The following is a 15,336-nucleotide window of genomic DNA, read 5'->3' as shown; positions in this document are numbered from 1 at the left end:
AAGGCAGTCTCTTAACCAACTGAGCCACCGAGGTGCCCAAGCCTAGCTAATGATTTAATCAAATGCCTACATAACTTCAGATAAAAATTCTCAAACAAGGAGCTTTGGGGAGCCTCCTGATTAGAACACATGGAGTTCTGGGAGGGTGGTATCGAAGCTCTGCTCCCCATTCTCCCCAAAACTTTGGTCCATGGATCTCTTGCACTTACATCCTTTATAGCAAAAGGATAATAGTGAGTATTGTGCTTTCCTATCTTTTGTGAGTCTTTCCAGTGAATTACGAAACTATGGAGGGAGTAATGGGAACCCCTGAATTTGTAGTTGGTCAGAGGGCAGGAAGTAGCCTGGGGACACCTGAGACCCCCTGCTGGATGTGATGGAGGCAGGTCTAAGTAGGACTGAGCCCTTAGTGTGTAGGGTCTATAACTCTGGGTAGTTAGTGGCAGAACTGAAATGAACTGAACTATAGGACCTACAACTGATATCAGAGAATTACTGTGAAGTAGCAAAGAAGGGCTCCATCCATGTTAGGCACCTGAGAACGGTGTTGCTACAACAGGGGCTAGGAGAAAAGATGCAGAGAGCAGGCAAGAAGGGACATAAAACTGAAAGCCACACCTGGTATCTCTTGCCATCACCACCAGAAAACCTGTCCTCAAGCTTGAGTTCCTCACCCTTCTAGGTCAGCTACCCCAAGGTCATCTTTAAAGGGAGAACATGACAATGTTGACAACCAAAGGCAGGACTCAGCTCACGAACATGACCAGCATCCTAGACCTTGGAGAGTGTTGGGGAAGGTCACTGAGAAAGATGTGACTGCCAGCTGACTTGTGAGCAGACTTGGGCAAACTAAGGTTTCTCACCCCTTCTGCTGTCCTTGGAATGTGCACACGGCCGTGAAATAGTGATGTGGTATGGGGAACACTTACACAGTACCTCTCACCGAACTCCCTTAAGGCCTCTATATCACTGAAGATGTGGCAGGGGTGGAGTCCTGCCACCACCTTGCCTTGCTGCCACCCAGGACAAGCGTCATGTTCAATTCCAGATCACACCTGGGAAGCTCCCGAGCTTACAAACCAACAAGAGGAAAGCTGTCACACGCAGGCCATCCCCTCTGCTCTGTCGCAAACCAGAGATCAGCCGGCAGGCTCTATTGTGAGCAGGGCTAGCTCTGGACCAAGAAGGGGCACAAGGTCTGGAGGCCGGGGTAGGTACAGCACAGTGAGGAAGTGCAGTACAGCCAAGTCCAGGCTGCTTACCTTCGGGGATAACACTTTGATCAGCTCATTCAGGAAGCGGAATTTGGCCACCTCGTTGTGGAACTTCTCCCCACAGTGGTTCACACACATCTCCAGCACCTGCACGGACACAGGAGCCCCATGAGGAAAGGGAAAACCACTGGCTTCAGGGCTCATCTCACAGCCGATGAATGTCTGCTGGAATCATGGCTAGTGTTTCCTTAAGACGACAAAGACACTGAAGTTTGAGGAAGGGTGACATTTTCAGATGAAGAAAAAATGCCACCTGCCTATCTGATCTGGCTATAAACGCCAGGTCTGTGCCCAGGAGAAAGTTCAGTGGGGTGCATGCTGAGGCCGCCCCACCTTTTAAGGAGACCACGGGGGCAGGAGACACTGGCTAGAGAATCCGGCCCTGCTCAGAGGCAGACACCTGATCTGTAGCGCACAAGGACTATTAAGCCAGAGGCTACTGGCTGGCACTCAAGTGGCAAGATGGGCCGGCACACATCTTCTTTGGTCCACACTCTTGTTTAACATTTACAATTAGTCACAAACATTGATAAACTCTGAGAACAGATTCAAAAAAATCTGGATTTCTAATTTCTCCTGGAAAGCAAAGTTTTAGCAACACTGGGCCCAAGTGGTCCTGTGCCACAGCTGCCCTCTGCACACCAGCCTCGTGCTCTCCAGGGTTTCCATCCTCACCCAGCAGCTCACTCATTTGTGTGAGCGGTCAGGCCCTGCTACGTGTGGCACCTGAACCCGCCAGCCCTGGTCTCTGGAAGATGAAGGGAAAGAAAGCCTTCTCTTCCCCCAAAGCAGGCTCAATGCTGCTTTCTCGAAACAGACCTAGGATGGGGCCACCCCAGTGCAGAACTCACTATCAGACACTCTCTAGCACGTGCAACAGGCCTGGGGTTCAGCGCTCTCTAACTGCACAGGAGGAAAACTTAAGCCAAGGGCCAAGCCAAACTCACCGTTAAGGCATAAAGAGCTTCTTTCTCTTGCGGAGACTGGATCTTGTGGGCCAGGAGCCAAGGCGCGTGGGTTGGGCTAAGGGAAAACAGAGAGACCTGGGATGTGGGTGGAGAGGAAGAAACCAACTGGTATGGCTTAGTACACTCTGTCACGTCGCCTCTTCCAGAAGCACGGGTCCCAAAGCAGAGGTGGAGTGACAGGCACAGAGCCCACACACCTGCCTCTGAAGGAGGCCCACCCACCCCTGCTGCAGCTAAACCACCTGCCATCCTCTTCCCCGCAGCCAACCCACCCCTACAACTTAAAGCTATACGCTCAGGGCCAGACCTGTGTGTAACAAGGTCATGAGCAGTAGACCCTGTTAGATGACACTCAGTGCACACTGGAGTAGAAAGTGTGATCAAACTTTTCACTTAGTTTGAGATGCTGACTACGCAGCAACATGTAGATTAAACATGTGGATGGCTGGCATGATTCTTCAGTTCCCATCCAGATGCTTTGGAAACAGAAATAATATTAAAAACAAAACAAAACCAAAAACCAAAACCAGAAACCCACAAAATCTCACCCTTTTCCTACGTTTTCTTAAGAAAGAGGACACTTAAATTACGGAGAACACACTGATGTCTTTTGCATTGCCACATAACCTAGCTACATTCTATCCCTAACATTCAGGGGTCTCCTCAGCATTAGTCACTTAGAACACTCCATTTTTTTCCCATTTGCTACCTCCAGGAAAATAATGTTCTCAGATCATGGAGGAAAAAAAAAAAAGGAAAGAAAGCCTCACTTTCTTTCTCTTAGGTCAAACAGACCCAAGAGACTGAAGCATGTACTTTGTCTGAGGTATCCTGAGTCAAGTGCATGTGTGTGAAGGTCACCTTACCCATTAGGATCGGTGTTCACCTGGTCACAGAAATTCTGGATAGCAGACCAATCCTGTTCTGACACGCTTGGGTCTGTGGCTTTATCTGTCAAGGAAATAAAAATAAAGAATGAAAAGAAATATACACCCACCCCTCCAAAAATAAAGTGGTAGCCAAGGACGGTTCTAGCACACCTCCAGGGGATCAGACCCAGCAAGCAGACAGCTGAAACGGACAGGACCATGTATGCTATTGGCCACCATCAGGCACAGTGTCTGGCACAAGATACGGCCTCAGTGAAGATTGGCTGGCTGAATAAGCAAGCTTTTGTCCTGCAACAGACTCCCCTTCCGTGCAGTGGTTGGCCTACATGCACCTCCCTCATGCCCGGTCAGGATTCCCCACTTTGGCCCTGCAATGAAGATGAGTGAGGGTCAGCATCCAGGAGGCTACCCCACCCCCCTTTTTTTTTTTGAGAGAGAGAGAGAGAGAGAGTCAGAGGGAGAAGGAGAAGCAGACTCCCACGGAGCAGGGACCCCAATATGCGGCTTGATGCCATGACCCTGGGATCACGACCTGAGCCAAGAGCAGCTGCTTAACCAACTGAGCCACGCAGGCGCCCCCCCGCGGGAGGTTCCTTCTAACTTGCTCAGCTATGTGATGGTAAGGTCAGAATACACCACAAGGCTCTAGGTGGCTCCATTTGGTCATCTCATCCCCTCCTCAAAAACAATACCCCTACGTCTAACCCTCAGCTTACTGAGATCCTCTCTGACCGTCTCGTGTCAGAAACTTCGCCATGCATCAGCGACTTGTGCACTCTAAAAAAAGGACCTCCTTGCGTTCACTCCTCAAAATGCTGTTCCCTTCTGGAAACCTGCACATTCCCAGAGACCCCCCCAGTTCCAATCACACTATGATCCCCTGATGAAATGTGAGGACACTACGCACTGAGAGGCTGGCGGCACAGCCAGAGATCCGTGCAGAAGGGGGATGATAAGAAGGCCTAAGATACCACCGAACTCTGCTGAGGAGAGGGGTCATCGCTCCCCTTCCTGGTGCTGGACAACAGCAGCTTCTCCTGCCCTCCCCAACAATGCCGCCTAGAATTCCTGTCCAGCCACCCAAGAAGCGTGTCCGTTCCACGCATCCTGCCCCACCCAGATTAAACCAGGCTCTGCTCTTGCACAAAGGAGCTGCTGGGAGGCCTCTGTCCTATGCTTTCCTAACCACCCCCACTCCTTGCTGCCCACCTTTTGGGGGGCTACCCGTCCCTCCAGTGAAAGACCTCCCTAAAGGCTCCTGAGACAGAAGCTCTTTCAAGCTCTGCAACTGGCTGATTCTAGGGTCCTGTTTCTGCTATTATTCCTTATGCCTAAACATTTACTCCTCTCCTCTCCTCTTAAAATCCCACCCATTTTTCAAGGCCTATCTGAATTTCCACCTTCTGGCCAGACCTCCTCTGGGCTGCTCCAGACCCTGTGATTCTCCTCCCGCCCCGGATTACAGAAGAGTCCAAGGTCAAGCAGAGTTTAACCTTTCATGACTGCAGCCACACTTCTGTCATGTGGAAGTCATGTGTCTCCCTAGCTCAACTGTGAGATTCAAAAAGCCAACTCCATTCTAAGTGAAAAAAGACAGCAAGGGGGAACAAAGGAGCCACGCCACCATGGTCTGCATTCCCTCACCTGTTCCTCCTCCAAGCTCTTTCCTATGCTGGACTGCAAACCCTAGCCATCCTTTGAGCCCCAATTCAAATGCCACTTCTTCAAAAAGACTTCCTCAATCTGTCTCCCACCCCTGCAAAACAGAAGCCTCTCTTCCTTCTCAGAAGGCCCACATTTTACTGCCCTTATTTTTTTTTAAGATTTTATTAATTTGACAGAGAGAGAGATCACAAGTAGGCAGAGAGGCAGGCAGAGAGAGAGGAGGAAACAGGCTCCCCGCTGAGCAGAAAGCCCGACGAGGGGCTCGATCCCAGGACCCTGAGATCATGACCCCAGCTGAAGGCAGAGGCTTTAACCCACTGAGCCACCCAAGCACCCCTACCTGCCCCCTTTCGATGGAGACCTCTAGCTCCAATCCTGACTAGCTACATGTCCTTGGGCTCTCAGAGCCTCAGTTCCCTCTACTATAAAGGAAAACAGCACCTTCCTCACGGGACACTCCTGAGTTTGTAAAACAGTGTCTAAAGTGCCTGGTATGGTAGCAAATATTAAAGTAATCAATAAAAGGGGCGCCTGGGTGGCTCAGTGGGTTAAAGCCACTGCCTTCAGCTCAGGTCATGATCTCGGGGTCCTGGGATCCAGCCCCGCATCGGGCTCTCTGCTCGGCAGGGAGCCTGCTTCCTCCTCTCTCTCTAAAGTAATCAATAAAGGACAGCTAATCTTGTTCATTATAAGGCAAAGTCTCTGCCTTTTACTTTAAAAACACACGTATGTGTGACTTATTGCACCTAAAGGGAATAAAACTCTGGAAGGCAAAAGCCATATGTGCCTTGCAGTGCTTAGTACAATGCCTTCCTCAAAGGCACAAAATAATTACTCATGAAATGAATTATTTAAAGCAGTGATTCTCAGAGAGCTTGATTAAGGATGTCTGACTCATCTTAAATAATTCTGCTTGATTTTAGCTTCCTGAAATTTTAGTTCACTACCAGGTCAAGATTGATGCCTCTGGGCATTCAGAAACTCAATCCATGACTGGACCTAGAGCGGAGATCGGCAGGATCCAGCCATCCTCCTCCCCACTAAGTGAAGAGAATAAGACAGCCACCAGTTTTTCCAAGGAAAGGAAGAAGATACTTCTATGAGGTTAAGTTAGGCTCCAAACCCTTAACCAAGGCAAAGCAGGAAGATCTATAAAATATAAGTTTATTTGTAACATGAAGATTCCTTCAAAGTTTATCTCAGCCCCCAAAGAGCAGTAGTAGTATTAGCTGCTTTTTTTTTTTTTTTCTTTTCTTTTGTGAAGAAGTTACTGTTATCAGCCACCAGGCTGAGTGTTTCCCAAGCCTCTCTTGGGTCCAGCTCAGAAGGGAGATTGCTACTATCCTCTCACCATTTTAGAGGCAAAGAAGCCTGCCCAGCCACAACTGTTGCTGGAAAACAGCAACACAACTACAGTCCCGGGTCTGCCCCAAGCCAGGGCCCAAACATTTCTCTCGGTTCCTTGACCAAGGCAAGGCCTCTTTGGGAACTAGCTTCAACCTCCTCGCCACTGTTACCCGCTCCCTAAAGCAGGAAGACCTGTCTCATTCACATTCATGTCCTCCAGAATGTCATGCACACAAATCTCTGCTGAATGAATGATGATTGGCCTTTCGCTCTGCAGAGCCTGGCCAGTTGGCTGGACCGATGTCTGACTCCAGGAGAGGGCCAGCCTGGTTCGGAAATAACAGGGTCTCTCATAACATGATGGCAGCCTGCCAGGCTGTTTCAGAGTCTTCATGCGACTCCAGAGAAAACGACCCCCCAAGGTCCAGCCACTGGGTCCCATCAGACCATAGCCCCAACCCAGGGTGCAGGACACCTCATCTGCCCCCAAGAAGTGGCAGGTGGCCAGCAGGGCATGGCCAGGAAAAGACTTCTCAGGACTGCTCCAGGCATTAAAGTGGCTGCTTCAGCCGGCACTTGGACAGGACAGAGAACCCTAGTGCCATGTATCCGCTTAATAAAAGCTGTGTTCCGGGCGCCTGGGTGGCTCAGTGGGTTAAAGCCTCTGCCTTCAGCTCGGGTTGTCATCCCCTGGGTCCTGGGATCGAGCCTCTTGTCGGGCTCTCTGCTCAGTAAGGAGCCAGCTTCCCCCCCTCTCTATGCCTGTCTCTCTGCCTCCTTGTGACCTGTCTGTCAAATAAATAAATAAAATCTTAAAAATAAAATAAAATAAAATAAATGCTGTGTTCCTATGCATTTTAAGCCTGCCACAGGGTGAGAGGTATTAAGAAAACAGCTGAGACCTCCAGCAGTGAGTGACATGGATCATCTAAGAGTGACTAAATCCGAAACCAAATCATCTCACACCAGCTGCCAATGAACCACGAGAGTCTGACTCTGGCGCCAGGAGCAGCCTACACTGGACAGGGGAACCCTGAGGCTGTGGGGAAGCGGTCACCTCAAGGAGCACTTAGAATTCAATCCTTTGGGAAGTACCCACCGACCCCCTACTGTCCAGCAGTCCTTCCGTTAAGCCCACGACAGGAGCCCGAGACCCACCATAGGAATGCCCTGTGCTAGACTCCGAGATAAAGAATGAGCTAGCCCTCAAGAAGCAGGGAGAGTGGAAACAGACTGCAATCTGACCATGCCCGATCCCCAAGAGAACCACAAAAGTGAAGCTGGAAGGAAGACAGGACATATCACCTGGGAGCAGGTCGAGGGGGGAAGGAGACAGGACTCTGCCAAGCACCCCACCAAAGGCACGTAAGATGGCCCAGAGCCCCTGGCAGTACCGCTGTGGCTACAGTCCCAGAGACCCACGGGGACCCAGCGCTGCTTTCAACATCCCACTAACAGGGAACCGGTTACATCAATCATAGTAAAACCTCATACGGTGGGGCGTCGGCTCAGCAACAAGAACGAGGCAGCTCTCTGGGAAGGCATGGGGAACCACCACCAAAAATCAATGGAATTTTGGGGTGGGGGGTTGCAGAATGCACAAAAGCTATTTCCTTTTTAAAAGATTTTATTTAGGGGCGCCTGGGTGGCTCAGTGGGTTAAGCCGCTGCCTTCGGCTCAGGTCATGATCTCAGGGTCCTGGGATCGAGTCCCGCATCGGGCTCTCTGCTCAGCAGGGAGCCTGCTTCCCTCTCTCTCTCTCTGCCTGCCTCTCTGTCTACTTGTGATCTCTCTCTGTCAAATAAATAAATAAAATCTTTAAAAAAAATAAAATAAAAATAAAAGATTTTATTTATTTACTTGACAGAGAGAGAGAGAGAGGGAACACAAGGGAAACAGGAGAGGGAGAAGCAGGCTTCGCACCAAGCAGGGAGCCTGACATGGGGCTTGATCCCAGGACCCTGGGATCATGACCTGAGCCGAAGGCAGATGATTAACAACTGAGCCACTCAGGTGCCCCTATTTGCATTTTTTATACTCCTGGTAACACCTTCCTTCCCCCACCCCAATTTTTTTTTTTAAAGATTTTATTTGTTTATTTGACAGAGATCATAAGTAGGCAGAGAGGCAGGCAGAGAGAGAGAGACGGGAAGGCAGGCAGCCCACTGAGCAGACAACCCGATGCGGGGCTCGATCCCAGGATCCTGGGATCATGACCTGAGCCAAAGGCCGAGGTTTTAACCCACTGAGCCACCCAGGCACCCCCCCACCCCAGTTTTTATTAAATTCTGGTTAGTTAACATATAGCATAATATTGGTTTCAGGAGAATTCAGTGATTCATCACTTCAGCTTCCTGATGTTCCTTTGAGGAACTACTCCCCAGTTCTAGACCCAAAGTTGTTTTTTTTCCTCCTGCTAAGCTGATATGACTTTTGCCACTCACAACTGAAAAAAAACACTAATGGTAATAATATCTAACACTCCGTGCTGGGCACCGTTCTCAGTGTTTCACATATATTAACTCCACGATCAGATTACCACTATCCACATCTTCAAGACACAGCTGCCCTGCTTTGCTAAGGCAAGGTCTCCTAGTGACCTGAGCTTGGCAGTCCTCAGACCCTACCTACAAGGACTTCCTTCCCCATCCCGCCCAGACTCACGGTGTATTCCTTCAGCGACACTCCTGTCCTTTCCACACCATCAACCCTCTGCCTCCTTGGCCTTCCATTGAATCAGCTCCACTGTGCCCCACATCCCAGCAAATCCAGTTTAAACCATAGTTCGCCTCCTCTGATCCTACTAGGGGTGGAGAATCACAAAACCATGAAGACTACAGGAAACACTTCTGATGTCCAATCAACACTCCAAAGTCCAAACTCCAAGGATCTCAAGTGTGAGGGGGAAGGTGACCCTGCCCCTTTCCTCGAGGGGACATTTGGCGATATCTGGCAAAGCTTTTGGTTTAATGTGGGCATTCCGGTGTGTGGAGGCCAGGGATTCTACTAATGACCTTATAAAGCACAAGATAGACCCCCCCACTACACAGAATTATCAGACCCAATATGTCAACAGTGTCAAGGTTGAACTCCTGCTCTCAAGCACCCAGGTGGGCGCCCTTTTGTTTCCCTTACCAGCTGTTCCCGAACTTCCCCCACCTCCTTCCTCAAGCCCCCTATTCCGTTTCAGGCCCTGACACTTAGCAGGGAATGGTGGCAGTCACACAGAACCTTATTTGCATGTGTAATCATCTTTATCTCCTTCCCCATTCAGAAAAACAAAAGGTGCCCTTTCTCTCTGGAAGCCCTGTCACCCTTTTCTGCTCTGGCTCTGACCTCCCTCAGCATCTTCAAGGCCCTCGTCCATAGCTCCAGCATTGGACTTGGAATTTAAGGAGAGTTCCCAAAGGAACAGCAGCGAAAAGAGGGGCTTACAGGTGCCCCTCTCCTTACAAGATCTCCTTTACACCTAAATTCCCTCTAGCTACCCTCCCTCCTTCCTTTCACAAACACCACTTAAAAAAAGAAAAAAAGAAAGGAAGAAAAAAGGGCTGGTGACCAGGGACTACACACTCCCTACATCAAACAAACTTTATATTTCAAATTAGTTGTTGCCAACTCTTCAAAACTCAAGAGATTTCACATAAAAATGCGGTTCTAGCTCTACCTGAAAAACCGGAAGATCTAGCAGCTTTGAGACCACAACGGCCTAAAACAGTGGGGGCTGAAGAACCTACCCCCTTGGGCAGTCAGGTTCCCTGTTATCTCCTGCAGTGGGTCAGCTGACCCTGTCCTCTCGGCCCATCCACCCGACTCTTTTTGGCAAATCCAGTCTAGGCCCGTTCTCTACCACCTCTCAACAGCCTTCCCCACCACTTACCTCAAAGATGCCTCATCAGTAACCTTTTAGTTGCCAAATTCAAGGTCTCCCTTCCTCCTGCCTCACACTACTCCATCTTTCTGCCCACCAACTATACCCCTCCTTTGAGATGGGTGGCTCCCCACCCTCCCAGCTTTCTCCTGCCCGTGTCCACTCCGCCTTCCACGTCAGGCTGCTTTTCCCACGTGCTTCCTAAGTGCTGAGGTTCTCCATGCTCTGTATGCAAACCTCTGCTCTTCTTACCGCCGCCTGCCTGGACAAGCTCTCTGCCAGTGAACCAGATTCCCACACCAGCCGCCAGCTCCCACCCTTTCTGCAGCTGAACACCTGCCCTGAGGGTCTCTTTTTGGCTGTGCCACTTGTACCTCAAACTCCACAAGTCAACCATCTCTTCCATCTTCAACTAAGTCCTCCTCACAGGTGAGACATTTCTAACGAACCAGTTACCGGAGCCCAAAACCTGGGATCCCCTAGTCTCCATTCAAATGCATCAAAGGCTGCTGACTGTGCCTAATTATTTCTAATGTCAGTCCCAATGCCTTTGTCCTACTTCAGCCCCTAAGCACTACCCAAAACAGCTTTTTTTTTTTTTTAAGATTTTATTTATTTATTTGACAGACAAAGATCACAAGCAGGCAGAGAGAGAGAGAGAGAGAGAGAGAGAGAGAGAAGGAGGCAGGCTTCCCACTGAGCAGAGAGCCCGATGTGGGGCTCGATCCCAGGACCCTGGGATCATGACCCGAGCCGAAGGCAGAGGCTTTAACCCACTGAGCCACCCAGGGGCCCCACCCAAAACAGCTTTTAACTTACTCTCCCTCCGTGGCCTAGCCTCCTGAATCAGTTTGGCTCCACATGGCTGCAGGTGAGGCTTTTAATAAGTGTACCCGATCAGATGCTCCCGCTGAAAATTCCACCTCCACCCCACCACAGGATAAAACAGAAATTCCTTCCTGCAGCATACAAGCCCCAATTAGCCCTGGAGCCTCTTTTCCAGGGTCTTTGTTCTCTAGGCCTTACACTCCAGCAGTTCCCACTACTGGTTTCCAAAAGGCTCCACGCCCTCCCGGCCAGCTTTTTGCACATGGTTTCTTGTGCCTGAGTGCCTGAGATGTTTTCACCTCCACTCTCCACTCAAACGCTATGTCTGCTGTGACAATCCCCAGGTAAACCGATCAACTCTTATCGCATATAAAGCAAACACAGCCGCACCCCCAATTTCCCATAATTACAGCAAGGTGCACTTACTTCAGGCTTGGACCCACTAAACAAAATCTTTCTGTTCAAGGACCCTGTGTTAGACATCTCAGGATTCCCAGCACCTAGCAAAGCCCTATACAAGGCGCATAATCTGTACCTTCCCTGAATTTCAATTCCTCATCGGTTACCCCTACCGGCCAGGGCTGTCATGAAGCTCACCATACACATGTCAGGCCAGAGTAAACATACACAAAAGGTATAAAGGTCTTGTTTTGACATTAACAACAGCGGCCTGATAGAGATCTGTGCCAGCTGCAGAGAGACAGCAAGAAGCTGCCTGGCTTGCACGAGTCTCCTTCAGGGTAAACGTCCTCTTCTCCAAAACGGGGCTAATAATAGAAACTGCCTCTTGGGGTCGTAGTGAGGAGTAACAATGGCTGAAATGCTTCTCGCACAGTGCTTGACACAAAAGAAAAGCTCCACAAACCCTAGCCATTACGTGAATCATGTTTGTGCGCTGCGACGACAGTGGAGGTGGGCAGTGGCAGGGGGCCGAGCACCTAGTCCCGGGTTCCGCCGCCCGGCGGGCTCCTGAGGCTCCTCCGGGGAACCCGGGGCGATCCCCGCACCCACGCCCGGCCCAGGCCCCGGCCCACGGCCACCTGCCCGCCGCCGCCGCCGCCGCGTCAGAAGAAAGGCCCGGGGAGGCGGGAAGCCAGGCCTCACGTGTGGTGCTGGGCCCCCGCAGAGGGGCGGCCCCGCTACTCACTGAGCCACAGCTCCAGCGCCGCCGCCGGCCCCGGGGGCCCCTCGGCCGACTCCGCCCCCGCCGCGGCCCCGGCCCCCGCTGCCACTGTCGCCGCCGCCGCCATGGCCCGTGTCCCGCCGCTCAAGCTGCGACCGTCCCTGCCGTCTAGCAGCCGCCGTCCGGCGCGATCCGGGGCTGCCGACGCGGCAGGCGAGGGTTGGCACGTGATGGGGCGGGGCTTGGTGCGGCCCCGCCCAGCAGCCAAGCCCCGCCTCCTTGCGGGCCCCTGGGCCCGGGGCGCCGCCTTGCAGAGATGCCTCCCCTCAGCAGAGGCTGAGTTTGCCCAGTCTACTTCTAGACCAGCAACGGAGTCAAAACCTATCAACCAGCTTCGCGACGCCTGCGTGCTCTGGTCCTTCTGGAGTAGGCTTGTTGGATGAGATGCAGGATACCCAGTTCAACTTGATTTTCAGATAAACTAGAAATAGTTTTTGAGGGGGCTAGTATTTTTTTTAAATATTTTATTTATTTATTTTACAGACAGATCACAAGTAGGCAGAGAGGCAGGCAGAGAGAGAGGAGGAAGCAGGCTCCCCGCTAAGCAGAGAGTCCGATGTGGGGCTCGATCCCAGGAACCTGAGACCATGGCCTGAGCTGAAGGCAGAGGCTTGAACCCACTGAGCCACCCAGGTGCCCCTGGGGGGCTAGTATTTTTACTCAGTGGGAAGTATCCAGGAGGGTCTTCCCCCACACCACCTTTTCTGAAACGACACACCTGCTTTCCATCATAATACCTTCTTTTCTCCATTACACGTTACGCCATCGATACTAGATATTGCTTATTTTGTTAAAGCATAATTTTTCCTCAAAAAAGTCATGATTCTCATACATATTGAAATGAACCCGTGTTAAATATCTTAACTCTTTTATTTTAAAGATTTTATTTATTTATTTGACACAGAGAGAGAGAGAGAGAGAGAGAGATGACAAGTAGGCAGAAAGGCAGGCAGAGGGGGGCGGGGGAGCAGGCTCCCTGCTGAGCAGAGAGCATGATGTGGAGCTCGATGCCAGGACTCTGAGACCATGACCCAAGCCGAAGGCAGAGGCTTTAACCCACTGAGCCACCCAGGCGCCCCTTAACTCTTTAATTAAATGAGGGGAACTGGGGCACCTGGGTGTCTCAGTGGGTTAAACCACTGCCTTTGGCTCAGGTCACGATCTCAGGGTCTTGGGATCAAGCCCCGCATCGGGCTCTCTGCTCAGCAGGGATCCTGCTTCCCCCCTCTCTGCCTGCCTCTCTGCCTACTTGTGATCTCTCTCTCTCTGTGTCAAATAAATAAATAAAATCTTTAAAAAAATAAAAATAAATGAGGGGAACTGAGGAGATGTGATGTTATAATTCATTTAAATGAGAGAAAGTGTTGGGGGCACCTGGGTGGCTCAGTCGGTAGAGTGTAAGACTCTTGATCTCCAGGTTGAAAGTTCAAGCCCCACATTGGGTAAAGAGATTATTTAAATTTTTAAAAAGAAAAGGCTAATGTGTACAGAATAAAGGAATGTTGGAACACATGGATAAATGGATACAAAACTAACTTTTCCATCAGCAGTGGGGGCTGTCCATCCAACTTGCAGAATAATTTGCATTATTATATATCTATGAGTAACCTCTTATAGGAGGTCTGTGAGACAATGAAAGGCCATGCTATCTAGACAATGATAATTTTCCTTCGAAGAACTAATGGTCTATACTCCATTGCCTGTTTCACCCCCCTACTAAAAGCACAAACTGCTCTGTACACATCCATATCCCCAGTACCTGGAATAGTGCCTAGCACAAGAGTGCCACTCAAGATTTGTCGAATGGCCAAATGAACCTTAGTAGTAGTAAGAGGTAGCTATATGGCTTTAGGTCCTGTCTCTCAACAAGGACTTCACTTCCATCTTGACCTCAGTCTGTACTTTCTAATTGGTTAAGTTCTTTCCAGCTTATCTCTTAACTGTGGCAAATGGCCCCACACAGGGAAAGCATCCTGCGATGGGAACCAACACTACCCCCGCCAGAAGTAGAGACTGCCTTGGGCCAGCAAGACCCTGTGATTGACCCTAATCATCGTCATTGATGACCAGAACTTCTCTGCCCACCATTGCCCCACATTTTGCTTAGACAAACCTGGAAGTATTTTCAGTACTTTGGAGATATTCTTTGAGATGTTACTCTGCTCCCTTCCCAGTGCTGGCCTCACTGTATTATGTCCTTTTCTTGCTTCATTGCCATTGTCTCTCTGCCTTTGGATTTTATCAGTAGTGATGAAGCACACCTGAGCTGTTTGGGACCCTCAGAGCCAGGGGCTCTTGTACCTTTGTGGCCCAGTGACATCCCTACCCCTGAGTAAATTTACAGTCTTATCACCATGGTGTTATCAGAGTTTCAGAATAAGTCAGCTACACACATCTCCGTCTGACTGCTGCCCATAGCATCTCTCTACATGGAAATTGTCATGAAAGCTGTTTGCCAGCTTCTACACTAAACCTTTTACAGTTGTTACCTGTCTTAACTCGGGCTGTTGTAACAGAATACCCCAGACTCCGTGGCCTAAACAAGCCTTTTCTCACAGGTTTGGAGGCTGGGAAGTCCCAGATAAGGTGCTGCAGACGGGGTCCCTGGTAAGACTCCACTTCCTGGTTTGCAGAGGGCTGCCATATTGCCATGTGCTTCCAAGGGGGAGGGAGCGGAGGGAGGGATAGAGAGAGCACTGTGGTCTCTTCCTCTTATAAAAATACTAATCTCTTCATGAGGGCTCCACCCTTGTGATCACATCTAAACTAATTAACTCCCAAAGTCCCACCTCCAAATACCAGCACATAGGGGCTTAGAATTTTCGGGGGACAGCTTCCACCTATCACATTATTCATATAGGAGAAACTTTTTCAAAGAAACTGCACCATCTATAGCAGACCCTTCCATGTTCTCTGTATTTGGTTCTTTGGGAATTATGGTAATCTCTGTAAACTGTAGATAACTGAAAGCAATTAAAAATTATTCTTTGGGGGGAGGGGGGTTGGGGGGTGGGATTATGGACATTGGGGAGGGTATGTGCTATGGTGAGTGCTGTGAAGTGTGTAAACCTGGCGATTCACAGACCTGTACCCCTGGGGATAAAAAGATATTATATGTTTAAAAAAATAAAATTAAAAAAAAAATTATTCTTGTCTAGGGGCGCCTGGGTGGTTCAGTGGGTTAAAGCCTCTGCCTTTGGCTCAGGTCATGATCCCAGGGTCCTGGGATCAAGTCCCCCTCTCTGCTCGGTGGGGAGTCTGCTTCTCTCTCTCTCTCCCCCTGCCTCTCTGCCTACTTGTGATCTCTGTC

At 50.1% G+C, this 15,336-nt stretch overlaps 1 protein-coding gene across 1 annotated transcript in view; it reads right to left on the bottom strand.

Moving 5' to 3' along the window:
* The window catches only part of LOC111162342 (golgi associated, gamma adaptin ear containing, ARF binding protein 2), a 35,568-nt gene extending 23,460 nt beyond the window's left edge, over window positions 1–12,108 (bottom strand). Inside the window, exons 1-4 of the mRNA XM_022526707.1 lie at window positions 11,991–12,108; window positions 3,109–3,193; window positions 2,222–2,297; window positions 1,263–1,361 (exon numbers count right to left, since the gene is read on the bottom strand). Coding sequence (XP_022382415.1) covers window positions 1,263–1,361; window positions 2,222–2,297; window positions 3,109–3,193; window positions 11,991–12,093 — 363 coding nt within the window. The 5' untranslated portion in view covers window positions 12,094–12,108. The remainder of the gene's footprint in view (window positions 1–1,262; window positions 1,362–2,221; window positions 2,298–3,108; window positions 3,194–11,990) is intronic.
* Between the last annotated feature and the right edge of the window lie 3,228 nt (window positions 12,109–15,336).

The sequence above is a fragment of the Enhydra lutris genome, unplaced genomic scaffold (genome assembly GCF_002288905.1).
Source record: "Enhydra lutris kenyoni isolate GAN:26980312 unplaced genomic scaffold, ASM228890v2 scaffoldscaffold90, whole genome shotgun sequence".
Classification (NCBI taxonomy): Eukaryota; Metazoa; Chordata; class Mammalia; order Carnivora; family Mustelidae; genus Enhydra; species Enhydra lutris.
The sequence above is the reverse complement of the archived record's forward strand: the minus strand, read 5'-3'. Positions and strand labels throughout refer to the sequence as shown.